Source organism: Pipistrellus kuhlii, unplaced genomic scaffold, assembly GCF_014108245.1.
Source record: "Pipistrellus kuhlii isolate mPipKuh1 unplaced genomic scaffold, mPipKuh1.p scaffold_m20_p_61, whole genome shotgun sequence".
Taxonomy (NCBI): Eukaryota; Metazoa; Chordata; class Mammalia; order Chiroptera; family Vespertilionidae; genus Pipistrellus; species Pipistrellus kuhlii.
Window position 1 is genome coordinate 520,706 of NW_023425564.1, and position 11,755 is coordinate 532,460.

The 11,755-nt window shown below is 50.6% G+C and overlaps 1 protein-coding gene across 2 annotated transcripts in view; it reads left to right on the forward strand.

Moving 5' to 3' along the window:
• The window catches only part of DIRAS2 (DIRAS family GTPase 2), a 29,741-nt gene extending 18,591 nt beyond the window's left edge, over nucleotides 1-11,150 (forward strand). For both annotated transcript variants that reach the window (XM_036420071.2, XM_045575031.1), the window contains exon 2: nucleotides 7,844-11,150. In XM_036420071.2, the coding sequence (XP_036275964.1) occupies nucleotides 7,875-8,474 (600 nt within the window). In that variant the 5' untranslated portion in view covers nucleotides 7,844-7,874 and the 3' untranslated portion in view covers nucleotides 8,475-11,150. The remainder of the gene's footprint in view (nucleotides 1-7,843) is intronic.
• Nucleotides 11,151-11,755: the final 605 nt, after the last annotated feature.

Here is an 11,755-nt window from a genome sequence, read left to right on the forward strand (position 1 = left end):
CTATTTTTCTTTCGTGAAGAAATGTCTTCATGTCTTTAGGGTGGTGAGTGCTGGCTGCATCCCAGACTAGCAGACCTCTTTGGCTCCCTCGCATAACAAGCAGCAGCATTAAATCGACCCACTTCCTTATAACTGGTTGTGTGGCCCAGGCTTTTTCAGTTTCAAGAATAAAAACGCCCAAAACACGTTCAATCTTTTTCTTCTTGCCCTTAGAAATGATTAAAGGTGGGATTTTAGTTGCATCCAGACAAATTGCCAAAATACAGGAAACACGTGCACTTTTGTAAGCAGTGGAGGGAATGTACACTAAGGAGGCACCCCACTGTTTAATTGTATAACAACTTTTTTTTTTTAAATAAAGTTACCCGGTTAAAATATACAATTCAGGCCCTTACAGTAAGGCAGAGGGCGTTAACACATTGCCAGTTGATCAGGCAGACATTGACATCTATGCTATTGAGCGTTCTCTGAATGGCACTCCAAGAAGAGTCCAGCTACAAGGCTAGAGGCCCACGTCGAACAACCCGATATAGAGACAGAACTGCAGCAAGTTGTGTGGCCCTCCCTCTGGCTGGAGAACTTCCTCCCGCAGATCCACGTTTTCCTGCCTCCACAGGGGCCTGTTCTCACAGACCCCAGAGGGTGCTCTGGGCCGGGCAGTCACATCCTTGTCTTCTCATGTAAATGAATTTACACAAGAGGCCTTGACTGCAGTGTGAAAAGCCAATTTATTAAACAATTAAAGCATGCATCTTTATTGAAAAAAGCAAAGCAAGCAAACCTATGCATCTGGCTTATGAGTGGACTCTCTCAGCTAACCTGAAGGGCAGGATGGGTGGGGGTCTAGGCATTGAATACCCTCCGGACTACAGGCTTCAAAACCCCTCTGCCGACTATTTTGGGACAAATTCATTGTCAAGGTCCTTTATTTTTAACACACGAGAGGCACCTGGCAACGCTATCTTTTCAAGCCCGAGACTGCGGGCTTCTCTGCTTAGGAAGGAAAGCTGCCCTTTTCCCACCCCTCCCCCGCCGCCTTCTTTCCTGCATTCTCTAATTTTCTTAACCATTTGCTCTGCCCTGGGCTGGGGAAGAAAATGGCTTTTAGTTACAAGCTGGCTGCAAATGGCCCACCCTGTGTGGCCTTGTTTTAACTTTCCTGTCTCAGTTTCCCTAGTCCTCCTGCCCTGGAATCCTGTCTCAGATCCAACAGCTTTTACAGAATCCTCCTGTTGCCATGACCCTATTCTCTGGGAACAGGCCACGGTGGATAACCCTGATTCTGAAAAGTTAGGTCCTGAACCAAGGGTGGGTCTCAAAGAGCTGAAGGGTCAAGACCAGGCAGCATCAGCCTGAATTCGATATTATGGCTGAAGATATTGGTGAATTACCGAAGATCAAACTACAGCTGTGGCCAACATTGCACAATACACAAGGAAACTCATGGGCCTTCCCCACAGAACCCACAGGCCCTAATCAAACAGGAGGTTCAGCGCAGGAGTGGGTATGCCGTCCGAGCTGATGAAGAGCAGCTGCGTGTTCAGCTAGATAGAATTCAGTGTGAACTAGATGCACCTACTCAGGTTAAGGGTCGGCTGAGTGAAGCCATGTCCAAATCAGGATGCAGAGTCATTCTGAGCATCAAATCTGAAGAAAGACATTACGTAGATGCAGAACTGTCACAGGAAACCAAGCAGCACCTGAAACAACAGGAGGGCGTTAGCCAGTGGTTAGCGTCGTAAAGATGACTTAGAAGATACAAAGTGGGTAGAACATGGTGGAAGGAAGCCGCCCCTATCAGAGGAGGCGTCTTCCTTGGACAGATGGCAAACTTGTGTTGTTTTGTGAAGTGTGTCTTCTTGCTTCCTCAGGCCCCTAAGCATGACGCAGACCACCTGGAGAACAAAAGAAAGGAAATCCTCTCCTGGCTTGGTTTTGGGGAAGGTTACCGACAAAATATTGTTCTTCAGATTTGAAATAAGTCGCTCACAGCTCCTCAAAGACAACTTTGTCCATTGAGCTTGTGCTCTGTTTTCCATAGCAAAGCCATGCAACAGCGACTTTGCACATAAACGTATGACTGTGGTGGTGGAGATTTGTGCTTTATAATATAAATGTACATTGATTTTTATATTTGTGAATTCATCTGTGGGAGAAGTGTTATACTGTACATCAGAAGACGCCTTAATTGATAAGCCAAATTTATTTGGAGTCTTCTTCATTTCACTAGTGCTAGCGGGCCCAGAGGAATTCTGGGCCCCAAATAGAGGAAGTCTTTCCTATTTATATATTTTTTAGTTTTTTGTTTTCCAAATTTGGAATGAGACTTCAGACCTTCTGAGAAAGAGGTCCTGGGTGCTGGGACAGGGCCGTGAGACTGTATCTCAAGGCTGGCCTGGCGCCAGCACTGACAACTCTGTCTGAGCCATAGTTTATGGCCTCTCTGGAATGGGAGTAGACTTATTTTCCCCTATTATTTAAGCAAGCAAATGTTTATAAAAGCCAGAATAGCAGGGTTAAAATTTTAAACAGCAGTTTTTACCCAAAATGGAGGTTACTATGTTTCAGAAGTAAAGAAAATCCAAGACTATTTAATCATTAATGTGTTTTTCTCTTCATTCTATAAAGATTGAAAATATGTTCTTATATTATTTTACTTATTTGGAATTGATAGAACATACTAAGCAATTTTATTAGGATACACCAAAATTAAATTTTATTACCTTTACAACCTTTTGTTTCTTTTTCTTTCTTTCTTTTTTTTTTTCAGGCTCAGAAAATTATTCATCCATTTATTTCTATATATTTATCACCTCCAACAATTACTCTGTCAGAACTATTTAATCTTTGTATTTTTAAAACTCATTCAATCCTACAGTAGATACAAGTTATTAAGAGTCCATGCCCTAAAAAAATAGATTTGAGATAACTAATTCATATATATATTCATTTAAGATATTCAGTATTTCAATATTTTCATATTTATTGATTTGAGACAGAGAGAGAGACATCAATTTGTTGTTCCACTTATATATGTATTTATTGGTTCATGGGTGACCTTCTGGTTCATAGGTCCATGCTCAACCACTGAGATACTCTGGCCAGGCTCAAAAGATTATTATAATATATAGCTTAATCATTCCTTCAAATCCATAGGGTCCCTACTAGGTAGAGAGTCATGCTCTCTCCTCATATTTTCTTTCTTTTTCTTTCTCCTTTTCTTTTTATTATAATAATAATTATTATTATTATTATTTAATTTTATTGATTATGGTATCACATAATTGTCCTCATCCCCCTATTGCCATCCCAAACCCCTCCCCAAATATGCCCCCACCCCCCTTTGTCCATGGCCACTGGCCAGGCCCATATGCATGCACACAGTCCTTTGATTGATCTCTGCCCCTTACCCCCACCCTCCCCTACTTTCCCTTTGAGGTTTGAGAGTCTAACCTTTTGTTTCTTAATACTTTTCATCTCCAAAAAAGATAAAAACAAATTCTTGATTGTAATTACTTTTATATAATTCTGATTGGTGCTTTATTTGGTTCTGGGAGAATGACCATTCATGTCTACACAAGTATTAAATTGTAATTACAATTAAAAAAGGGGGAACTGTAAGAGTGAACACTAATCTTTCCTAATCGTAGGGAGAGAATATTGTTACATATTATTTGAGCTCTGGGTTTTAAATTATAAGCCCTTTATTTGATTAAGGAAGTTACCTTTTATTTCCTTATTACTCACAACAAGTTGCTGCAGTTGTGTTTTCATATTGGTTTGCTCAAATGGTTTAAGGTTTATTCATTTTTTTTTCACCATTAGGTGCTGAATTTTGTCAGTTTTTTGTATCTACTAAAACTATCATAGCTTTTGTCTTTTGTCTCTTATCAATATAAGGTGTGCTGTATTAATTTTTGGATGTTAAAACAACTTTGCATACTAGTATATATCCTACTTGTTTATGCTGTATAATCCTTTTATTCATTGATGAATTTAATTTGCTGGTATTTTTCTGAGAATTTTTGTATCTATAAGATTTTTAAAAAATTTTTTTACTAATATAAGACATACTGTCTGTAGTTTTCTTGTGATATCTTTGTCTGGTGTTGGTATCAGGTAATGCTAGATTCAGAAACAGTGAGAAGTATTTTCTTCCAGTCATTTTTCTGAGAGCATTTGTGAGGAACTGCTATCAATTCTCCTTTAAATGAATGCCCCTGGAGCCCTGTAGACCTTGGCTTTTCTTTGTGGATAATTTTTGATTACTAATTTAATATCTTTACCTGTTACAGGTCTATTTATATTTTTATTTCTTCCAGAGTCAGCTTTGGTAGTTTGTTTCATCTAAGTTATATTACTTGTTGGCATACAGTTAATCATAGGAGTCTCTTATAATCTATTATTTCTGTAAAGTCAGTAGTAATGTCTCCTCTTTCATTCCTGATTTTAATAATTTGAGTCTTTTCACCTTTTTTTTTTTTCTTGGTCAGTTTAACAAAACGTTTGATAATTTTGTAGACATTTTTAAAGAACCTCTCTGGTTTTATTAGTTCATCCTTCCTGTGTTTATATTTATTATTTTGCTAATTTTTACTATAATCTATTTTTTTCTTTCTTTGAGTTTAGTTTGCTGCTTTTCTCTAATAAGGTAGAAGATTGCATTACTGATTTGAGACCTTTATTTTCATTTAATGCCAGTGTTTGTAGCTATGAAGTTCCCTCTGTGCACTGCTTTAGCTGCACACCCTCCACGTCTTCTTGACAGAATCTGCCCCTTCATATTCTGTCATCGTCTCTCCAGTTTTCCCCACGCTCCTCACTGCTCCTTGTGACCCTTTACTGGCTGGTCTTTGCTGAAAATAGCCAGAGCCCTTTACCCTGGCAGCTGTGTTGGATGTTTGACCTTGTGTTGTCTCACTGAATGCCACAGCTCTGCGAAGATGAGGTGTTACCGTCTGATGGTGTGGCTCAGTGATTGAGCATCGACCTATGAACAAGGAGGTTGTGGTTCGACTCCTAGTCAAAGCACATGTCAATGGTTGTGGGCTCAATCCCCGGTGGGGTGGGGAGTGGGGGGTGTGCAGGAGGCAGTCAATCCATGATTCTCTATCATCATTGATGTTTCTTTTTTAGAAAAGATTAATTTTTTATATTATTAAATTGGGGTGGTTCTCTCTTCTTCTCTGAAATTATATATATGATGAGATGTTACTCCATCATCTTACAACTCAGGCAACTCAAGTGCAGCAAGTTCAAGTAAAGGGCATGCCAAGTTGTCTCGTTAGTCTGGGTGGGTGTGGCATTCGATCCTCTCCCCTCATGCCGCGTGCCTTCTCCCTGTTCTCCTGGTTCTAATCCGTTGCAGTGCTGTTTGCTTCCGCGTGGTTCTCCAGAGTGCTGGCCCTCACCCTGCTCTCGCTCCACTCCGGGGGTCTCTCCTCTGGTGGCACATGTGTTCTCATTGCCTCACTCCCTCCCCACCCCCCCAGCCCTCTGCGAAACCTTCCCTGAGGGCGCGACAGGACAGGCGCTGCCCGGCTCTCCGCCTGCCTTTGTTTACGCCTCTGCCCGCACCTGCCCGGTGGGTATCACGCACCCTCCCGTGCTTGTCTTCTATGCCGTGCGCTTCTGTCGGGTAAGCACCATGTTTGCATATTATGCGGAGGGTTTTTTCTTCTTTAATAAATGCTTGTAGAATGATGACTCTGAGGTGGGAGAATGTGGTTTGGGGGAAAACTGTTAGAGTTGGAGATGAGGATGACATTATTGCCCCAGACCTCTCATAAACCCAGTGACCTTTCACCTTTCACCTGCCTCTTCCTGCTGCCATGCCAACTGCTTAGGGGAGTTGGTCCCCTACCCCGGCTGGGTAGGCTCCTCCAAACCTCTCCTGTGCAGCCCCGCCGTGATGTGATTTATTAAATCTTAGTGACATGGAGTTTCTGCTTCACTTGATCCCAAGTTCTTCAAGGTCAGAGCCCCTGGCTGAGGTCTGTGCTCTGACAGCTGTTTGCTGGCCCAGAGCCCTGCCTTTAGAGGAAGTTCAATAGATATTTCTTGGATCCATGAATGACAGTAGCTACAAATGCTTCTTGTCTTATGCTCTATCTTTGTTTTCTGTGTCTTGGGTGCCAGTTAATAATGGAGACATGTTAGGTTGGCCGGGAATAGTCATCACACACTGAATGGCTGTGAGCTGCAGACCGAGAGGTTCGGGGCACACTCTGCCCACACGCCAGGGCCCGGTGGGTGCGGAGAGGGTGGGCACCAGAGCCACAGGCCACCGCGTTGTCACCAGCAGAGCAGCTCCCCGCAGTCTGTGCTTGTGCAGTGACTGCAGGGACCTTATGGACATTTCATGGAGTAGTCACGCTCCTGGGCAGGCTTTCACAGGCTTCTCTGCCCCTGAACTTCCTGGCATCTTCCCGCCTCCTCTCAGCACTGATGCTTCTTAGCTTCTCGAGGGGCGGGGGAGGGAGGTGGAGGAGGTTGGGATTCCAAAGTGCGGGGAGCACGCCCGGGGTCTGAGCCGCGTGGAGGCCCGCGTGTGGGATGCACAGTCCTCGTCTGTGATGTCCTCCCTCTGCCGGCTGCAGCCACGCTCTCCGTGGGAACCACACTCAGTAGCTGCTCTGCCTCTGAAATGGCTGTCACTGTTGTCCTCCGTTCCTAAGGTTTGAGAAGTGGGAGCACAGCGGTGTCTGGGGAATGGCTCCGTGTTTCACGTTTTCTGTGATTGTAGACTGCGCTGAAGCAAAGCCTCGGGCTGCCTCCTTTTCTGCTTGGTGTGTTTGCTGGCCTTTCTCACCCAGGAAGGGCGGGGTGGCAGGTGGCAGGTATCGGCATGGAGTTTGCAATGAAGACAATCCCCATTCTGCTCCATGGTAGCGGCTGTTATAGCGGTTTATACCCTCTCTTGGTGACGCTCAGCGCCTCTGACTCACAAACGTGAGGCACCTGTGCTGTCGGAATGCTGAGGAGTGAAAGCTCTCTCCCAGCTTCGTTAACTGTCCCCTCTTCTGCCGACAGACGGCTGCCAGCTGAGTCGTGGCCCCGCATGGCACCTGCACTGCTCCGTCTGTGCCCCGCTGCCCCCTGCAGTCTGCGGAGGGCCAGGGCCGGTGCTCTGGCTGGCATTTCAGCCTCGCCTCCCACTAGTGCTGCCCGCCGGGACCGGCACTCCCAGGCCCCTCTGTGTTCCCAGTGTCTCACTGCCACACCAGCTCTGGAAGGAGGTGGGATTTCCTGAGTTAATTGGATGGAGAATGAAGATAATAGCCTTTCCTCCTTACTGCCCCCTCCCCTGCTTGGAAAAAGTCCCTTGTTATGAGTAGAGTATTGGGTGTTTATTTTCAGAACTTGAGGTTAAACATGTGTGTGTTGGGGTGTGAAACGCCATCTCTCTGTGAGCTCTCCTGGGCAGACGAGCAGGCTGCCCAGCTGGCCACCCGGCAGACTGTCTGTCTCTTTAGAAGTTGAGGACTGACTATACTTATTGGATTTAGAACTGCAGGATTTTTTAAATGAAATTTGAATGTTGAGAGAGCGAAGGCAAACTGTATCTCCCCCATCTCCACATGTGTCAAACACAAGGCCCGCGGGCCAAATCCGTCCCGCCAGGCCTTGCAATGTGGCCCGCACCGCGCTGTCATCACTGCACTCCGCTGTGTTTCCATCACAATGACAGTTTATGACTGTTCAGTAAACCATTCGGCCCGCGATTTAGGCTGGATTTTAGATTTTGGCCCCTTCTCTGATTGAGTTCGACACCCCTACAGAGGGTTAGGCACCCCAGTGACCTCCCACTGACTCTCACTGACTCTCCCTCTGTCCCCGCCAGGCGCTGTGGCTGAGAGGCAGCCTCAGGCAACATGCCGGAGCAGAGCAACGACTACCGCGTGGCCGTGTTCGGGGCGGGCGGCGTGGGCAAGAGCTCGCTGGTGCTGCGGTTCGTGAAGGGCACCTTCCGCGAGAGCTACATCCCCACCGTGGAGGACACCTACCGGCAGGTCATCAGCTGCGACAAGAGCATCTGCACGCTGCAGATCACGGACACCACGGGCAGCCACCAGTTCCCCGCCATGCAGCGCCTGTCCATCTCCAAGGGCCACGCCTTCATCCTCGTGTACTCCATCACCAGCCGCCAGTCCCTGGAGGAGCTCAAGCCCATCTACGAGCAGATCTGCGAGATCAAGGGTGACGTGGAGAGCATCCCCATCATGCTGGTGGGCAACAAGTGCGATGAGAGCGCGGGCCGCGAGGTGGAGAGCGGCGAGGCGGAGGCGCTGGCGCGCCGCTGGAAGTGCGCCTTCATGGAGACCTCGGCCAAGCTCAACCACAACGTCAAGGAGCTCTTCCAGGAGCTGCTCACCCTGGAGAAGCGCAGGACCGTGAGCCTCCAGATCGACGGCAAGAAGAGCAAGCAGCAGAAGAGGAAAGAGAAGCTCAAGGGCAAGTGCGTGGTCATGTGAGGCCCTCCCGCGCCCTGCCCCCTCCCGCCCCTCTCCCCGTGAAGCCCCCCGCCAGGCCGCATGTAAGATGCCCACACGTTAACTCTCACTTGGACCGAGACTTGCCCTGTCGTCCTCAAGAGGGCATCCACACCACCAACAATGAGCCCCTGTCCGAACCAGGAGCCGCCAGACGGTCCAGCGAAAACCCGCGTGCCGGCGGGGGAGGGGGCCGAGTGCCCGCAGCCTCTGTGGCCTCTGGGTGTGTGTGTGTGTGTGTGTGTGCCGCCAGGAGTGGAGCGAGGGAGGGAGTGCCCTGCATGCGTGTCCAAGCATGTTCACCGGGCTGCAGGTCCACCACAGACCAGCCTGTCCTCCGCTCAGCAGCGGTGCCATCCTGGGGGGACGGGGCAGGGGAAGCGGGAGAAGCCAGGCCAGAGCTGCTTTCCTCCTGGTTCTTTAGCTGGATTGGAACCACAGCCTCCCCAGAGGTGCTCACTCCGCTGGCCTGTGAGCCCGGGGTGCCCTCCCCTGGGCCGCCTTGCGGAGGCTTTCTGTTCTCCAGCGGTCGGGTTCCGGACGCCCGCCTGTGAGCGCTGCGGGCGTGAGCACGGGCACCTCGGTTACGAGCCCTGCTCTGGCACCCAGAGGGTTTCCCCGTGAGGTTTCCTCCTCTAGCGCCCGCGAAGCCTCAGATTGTAAACACAAGCGACAATGGCTGTCTTCCGCGTCCTGTTCTGGCCGTGGGGCTGTCCTCTGCCCGGGGACCTGACCTGCGGGCAGCCGGGAGGCCGTGGGGCGGAGCACCTGCCCTCCAGGGGCCGCGGCGGGAGTGGCCCCCCCCCCCGCTCCCCCGCACTGAAGGGCAGTGGTCGCTGTCTCCTGCCCTTGGGCACTGCACTCCGGAAACGCCTCGGGCAGCACCCGGTCTCCAGGTGCCCTCAGAAGCGCCGCCTTCTGATGATCTTCTCCTGATGATCTGCCTGCACCCTAGCCCTGCAGCCCGATCGAAGCCATGCTGGTCCCTGCCCGGCGGGCGCCCGGGCGGGCCGTGGGGCCGAGGCCGCCTGTCTAATTCTCTGCCGTCCAGTGTCCGGTTTGGCTCTGCTTCCCGAAAATTCCCGCTGACGGAGCCCAAGTTCTCCCTTTTGTTCCCGACTCCGGAATCTCCTCTTGGCGGTCCTCCTGAGCCCGCCTGGCAGCCGACGTGGCCCTGGCCACCTGCCATGGGCAGCAGCCGGCAGAGGTGTTGCCTGTGGGGCGGCTGCACCTCCTCGGCCCTCTCCCGGCACCTGCTCCGGGGCAGGCCCGAGGCCATCGCAGTGGCGCTCCCACTCCAGATGCCAACAAACCCTGTCAGCCTTCCGGGGACCTTCCTGCCATTGTCTCACCCTCTGTTCCAATGCCTCCCCTCCCCGTCCCCTCCCTAAGGTCAGTGTGTGGGAGGTGCTGGCCGCCCACCTGAGCCGGGAGTGGGTGGGAGGCCCGATGTCAGCGGCCGAGGGGGCCAGGCCTCGTGGTGTCCTCACGGACGCCCCCTGCTGGCTGTCTGCTCCGGACTGTCCACCGCCGTCAGGGAGAGCTAATGGGTGGATTTTTAGGACAGTTGTCTTTCAACTTGTGTCTACCTGTTTCCTGTTTCTATTCTTAGAGAAATGTGTCGGTTTTTGATCTGGCTCTGGGTCAGGACGTCCTGGCCAGAGGGCCCGGGGCCCGGGTGGGTCTGTGCTGGCAGTAAGCTGGTGTCGCCGCGCTGGCCTGTCCCAGGCCCCAGGGTGAGCCTCCCGCCAGCGTCCTCCTGACGGCAGAGTGCTGCTGGCGCCAGGCCAGGCCGTGGTTTTAGTGCTCAGAGCTCAGGGAGTGAGGGTCCATACCATGGAAACTGGTCACAGGAAGCTAGCGAAGCTCCAACGCAGCCTGAGGTGCCTCTCGGGGCAGGAAACTGACAGTGTGGACCCTGTGGCCGGGGTCTCGGGGTCTCTCCCAGGGGAGCAGTGGTGGCCGCGGGATGGGGAGCTGGTTCTGAGGATGCGCCTCAGTGTGGGTGGGCGGGTTTGACGCACAGAAAGCCGAAGGCCTGGAGCGCTCGGCCGGCTTCTGGAAACACACGGGCTCCTGCTCCCTGTCCCGCCCCCGGCCCTCCATCAGCGACAAGCCATGGCGTGCCCCGGGCATGCATGCAATACCGCAGGACCAACCAGAGCAATACTGAATTGTCATCAGATCTAAATAACATATATATTAACACACAAACTTTATCTTCCTGCGTTTTTGAAACAAAGTAGTGCGTTGTACATATCCATAATCTACTATAGTTATTTCACTGTTTGTAATATTTCAGAAGTGCTCATTCTTTGTAGAATAAACATGTTAAATATTTTAAAAGTTGCTTTGTGATAATTTTTCTAAGTCTGTAATGTGTGGCTTTTACGTAAGTTCTCGGGAAACATCCACAGCTCCCGGGTCTCGGCAGCTCGGAGCTCCGCCCAGGGGCGCGGAGCACGCCGAGTGGCTGTTAGGCCTGGGCGATGTCTGTGCGTGTATTTATAGTTAAAGTGTTTTACTGTTCCAATTCCATTATCTGTCAGATTTTAATTACTCTTCAGTTACAGAAATCACCCTTGCATTCTGGCTCCCAGCTGCCAGTGATGTTCTGGAAACAATGAACCATTAAATAAAGCTTTCGTTCTGACACCCTGCCGGAGACCTGGTTTCTCGTTCTTCAGTGCAGCCGCCCTCCGTGGCCGTGACCTCGTTCCTGCGGCCGCTCCTCTGTGACTGGGCTGTGGAGAAGCCTGCCTGGCTCTGTGCAGCCTGGGGCAGCCCCAGCGTGTGTCCGCCCGGCCCCTGCTGCTGGGCTGGCGGATGCTCCAGCCTGGCTCCAAATAGGAGCGCCCGCCTCCCACCGGGCCCACACTCCTCCGTGGGCTGGCCCCAGGAGCCCAGGCCGCTCCAGGCTCCGCCTCTGCTGGCCGCCCTTGTTCTTTCTCCCCTGGCTGGCGCAGGAAGACAATGATAAGCAAAGCAAACTTCTTCCTGGGTGGTGGGATAGCGAGGTGACTGTGGGCAGGACCCTAACCTCCCTGGGCTGAGAAAGAGGATTGTTAACGTCTGCTCCTGGACAGCTCTGGCCAGTAATTAACCTTTGTCTGCCATGAGCGTCTACAGGAGCTTTTTCAATTCAATTCACACCATCATGGCGTGTGGGGATGATGCCCGTTTTGGACCAGCGGCAGTTACCTGGTCAGTGACCAGCCGAAGCCCTGGGAGCTGTCCTGTGGGGTGGGCAGTGTGGGGGAGTG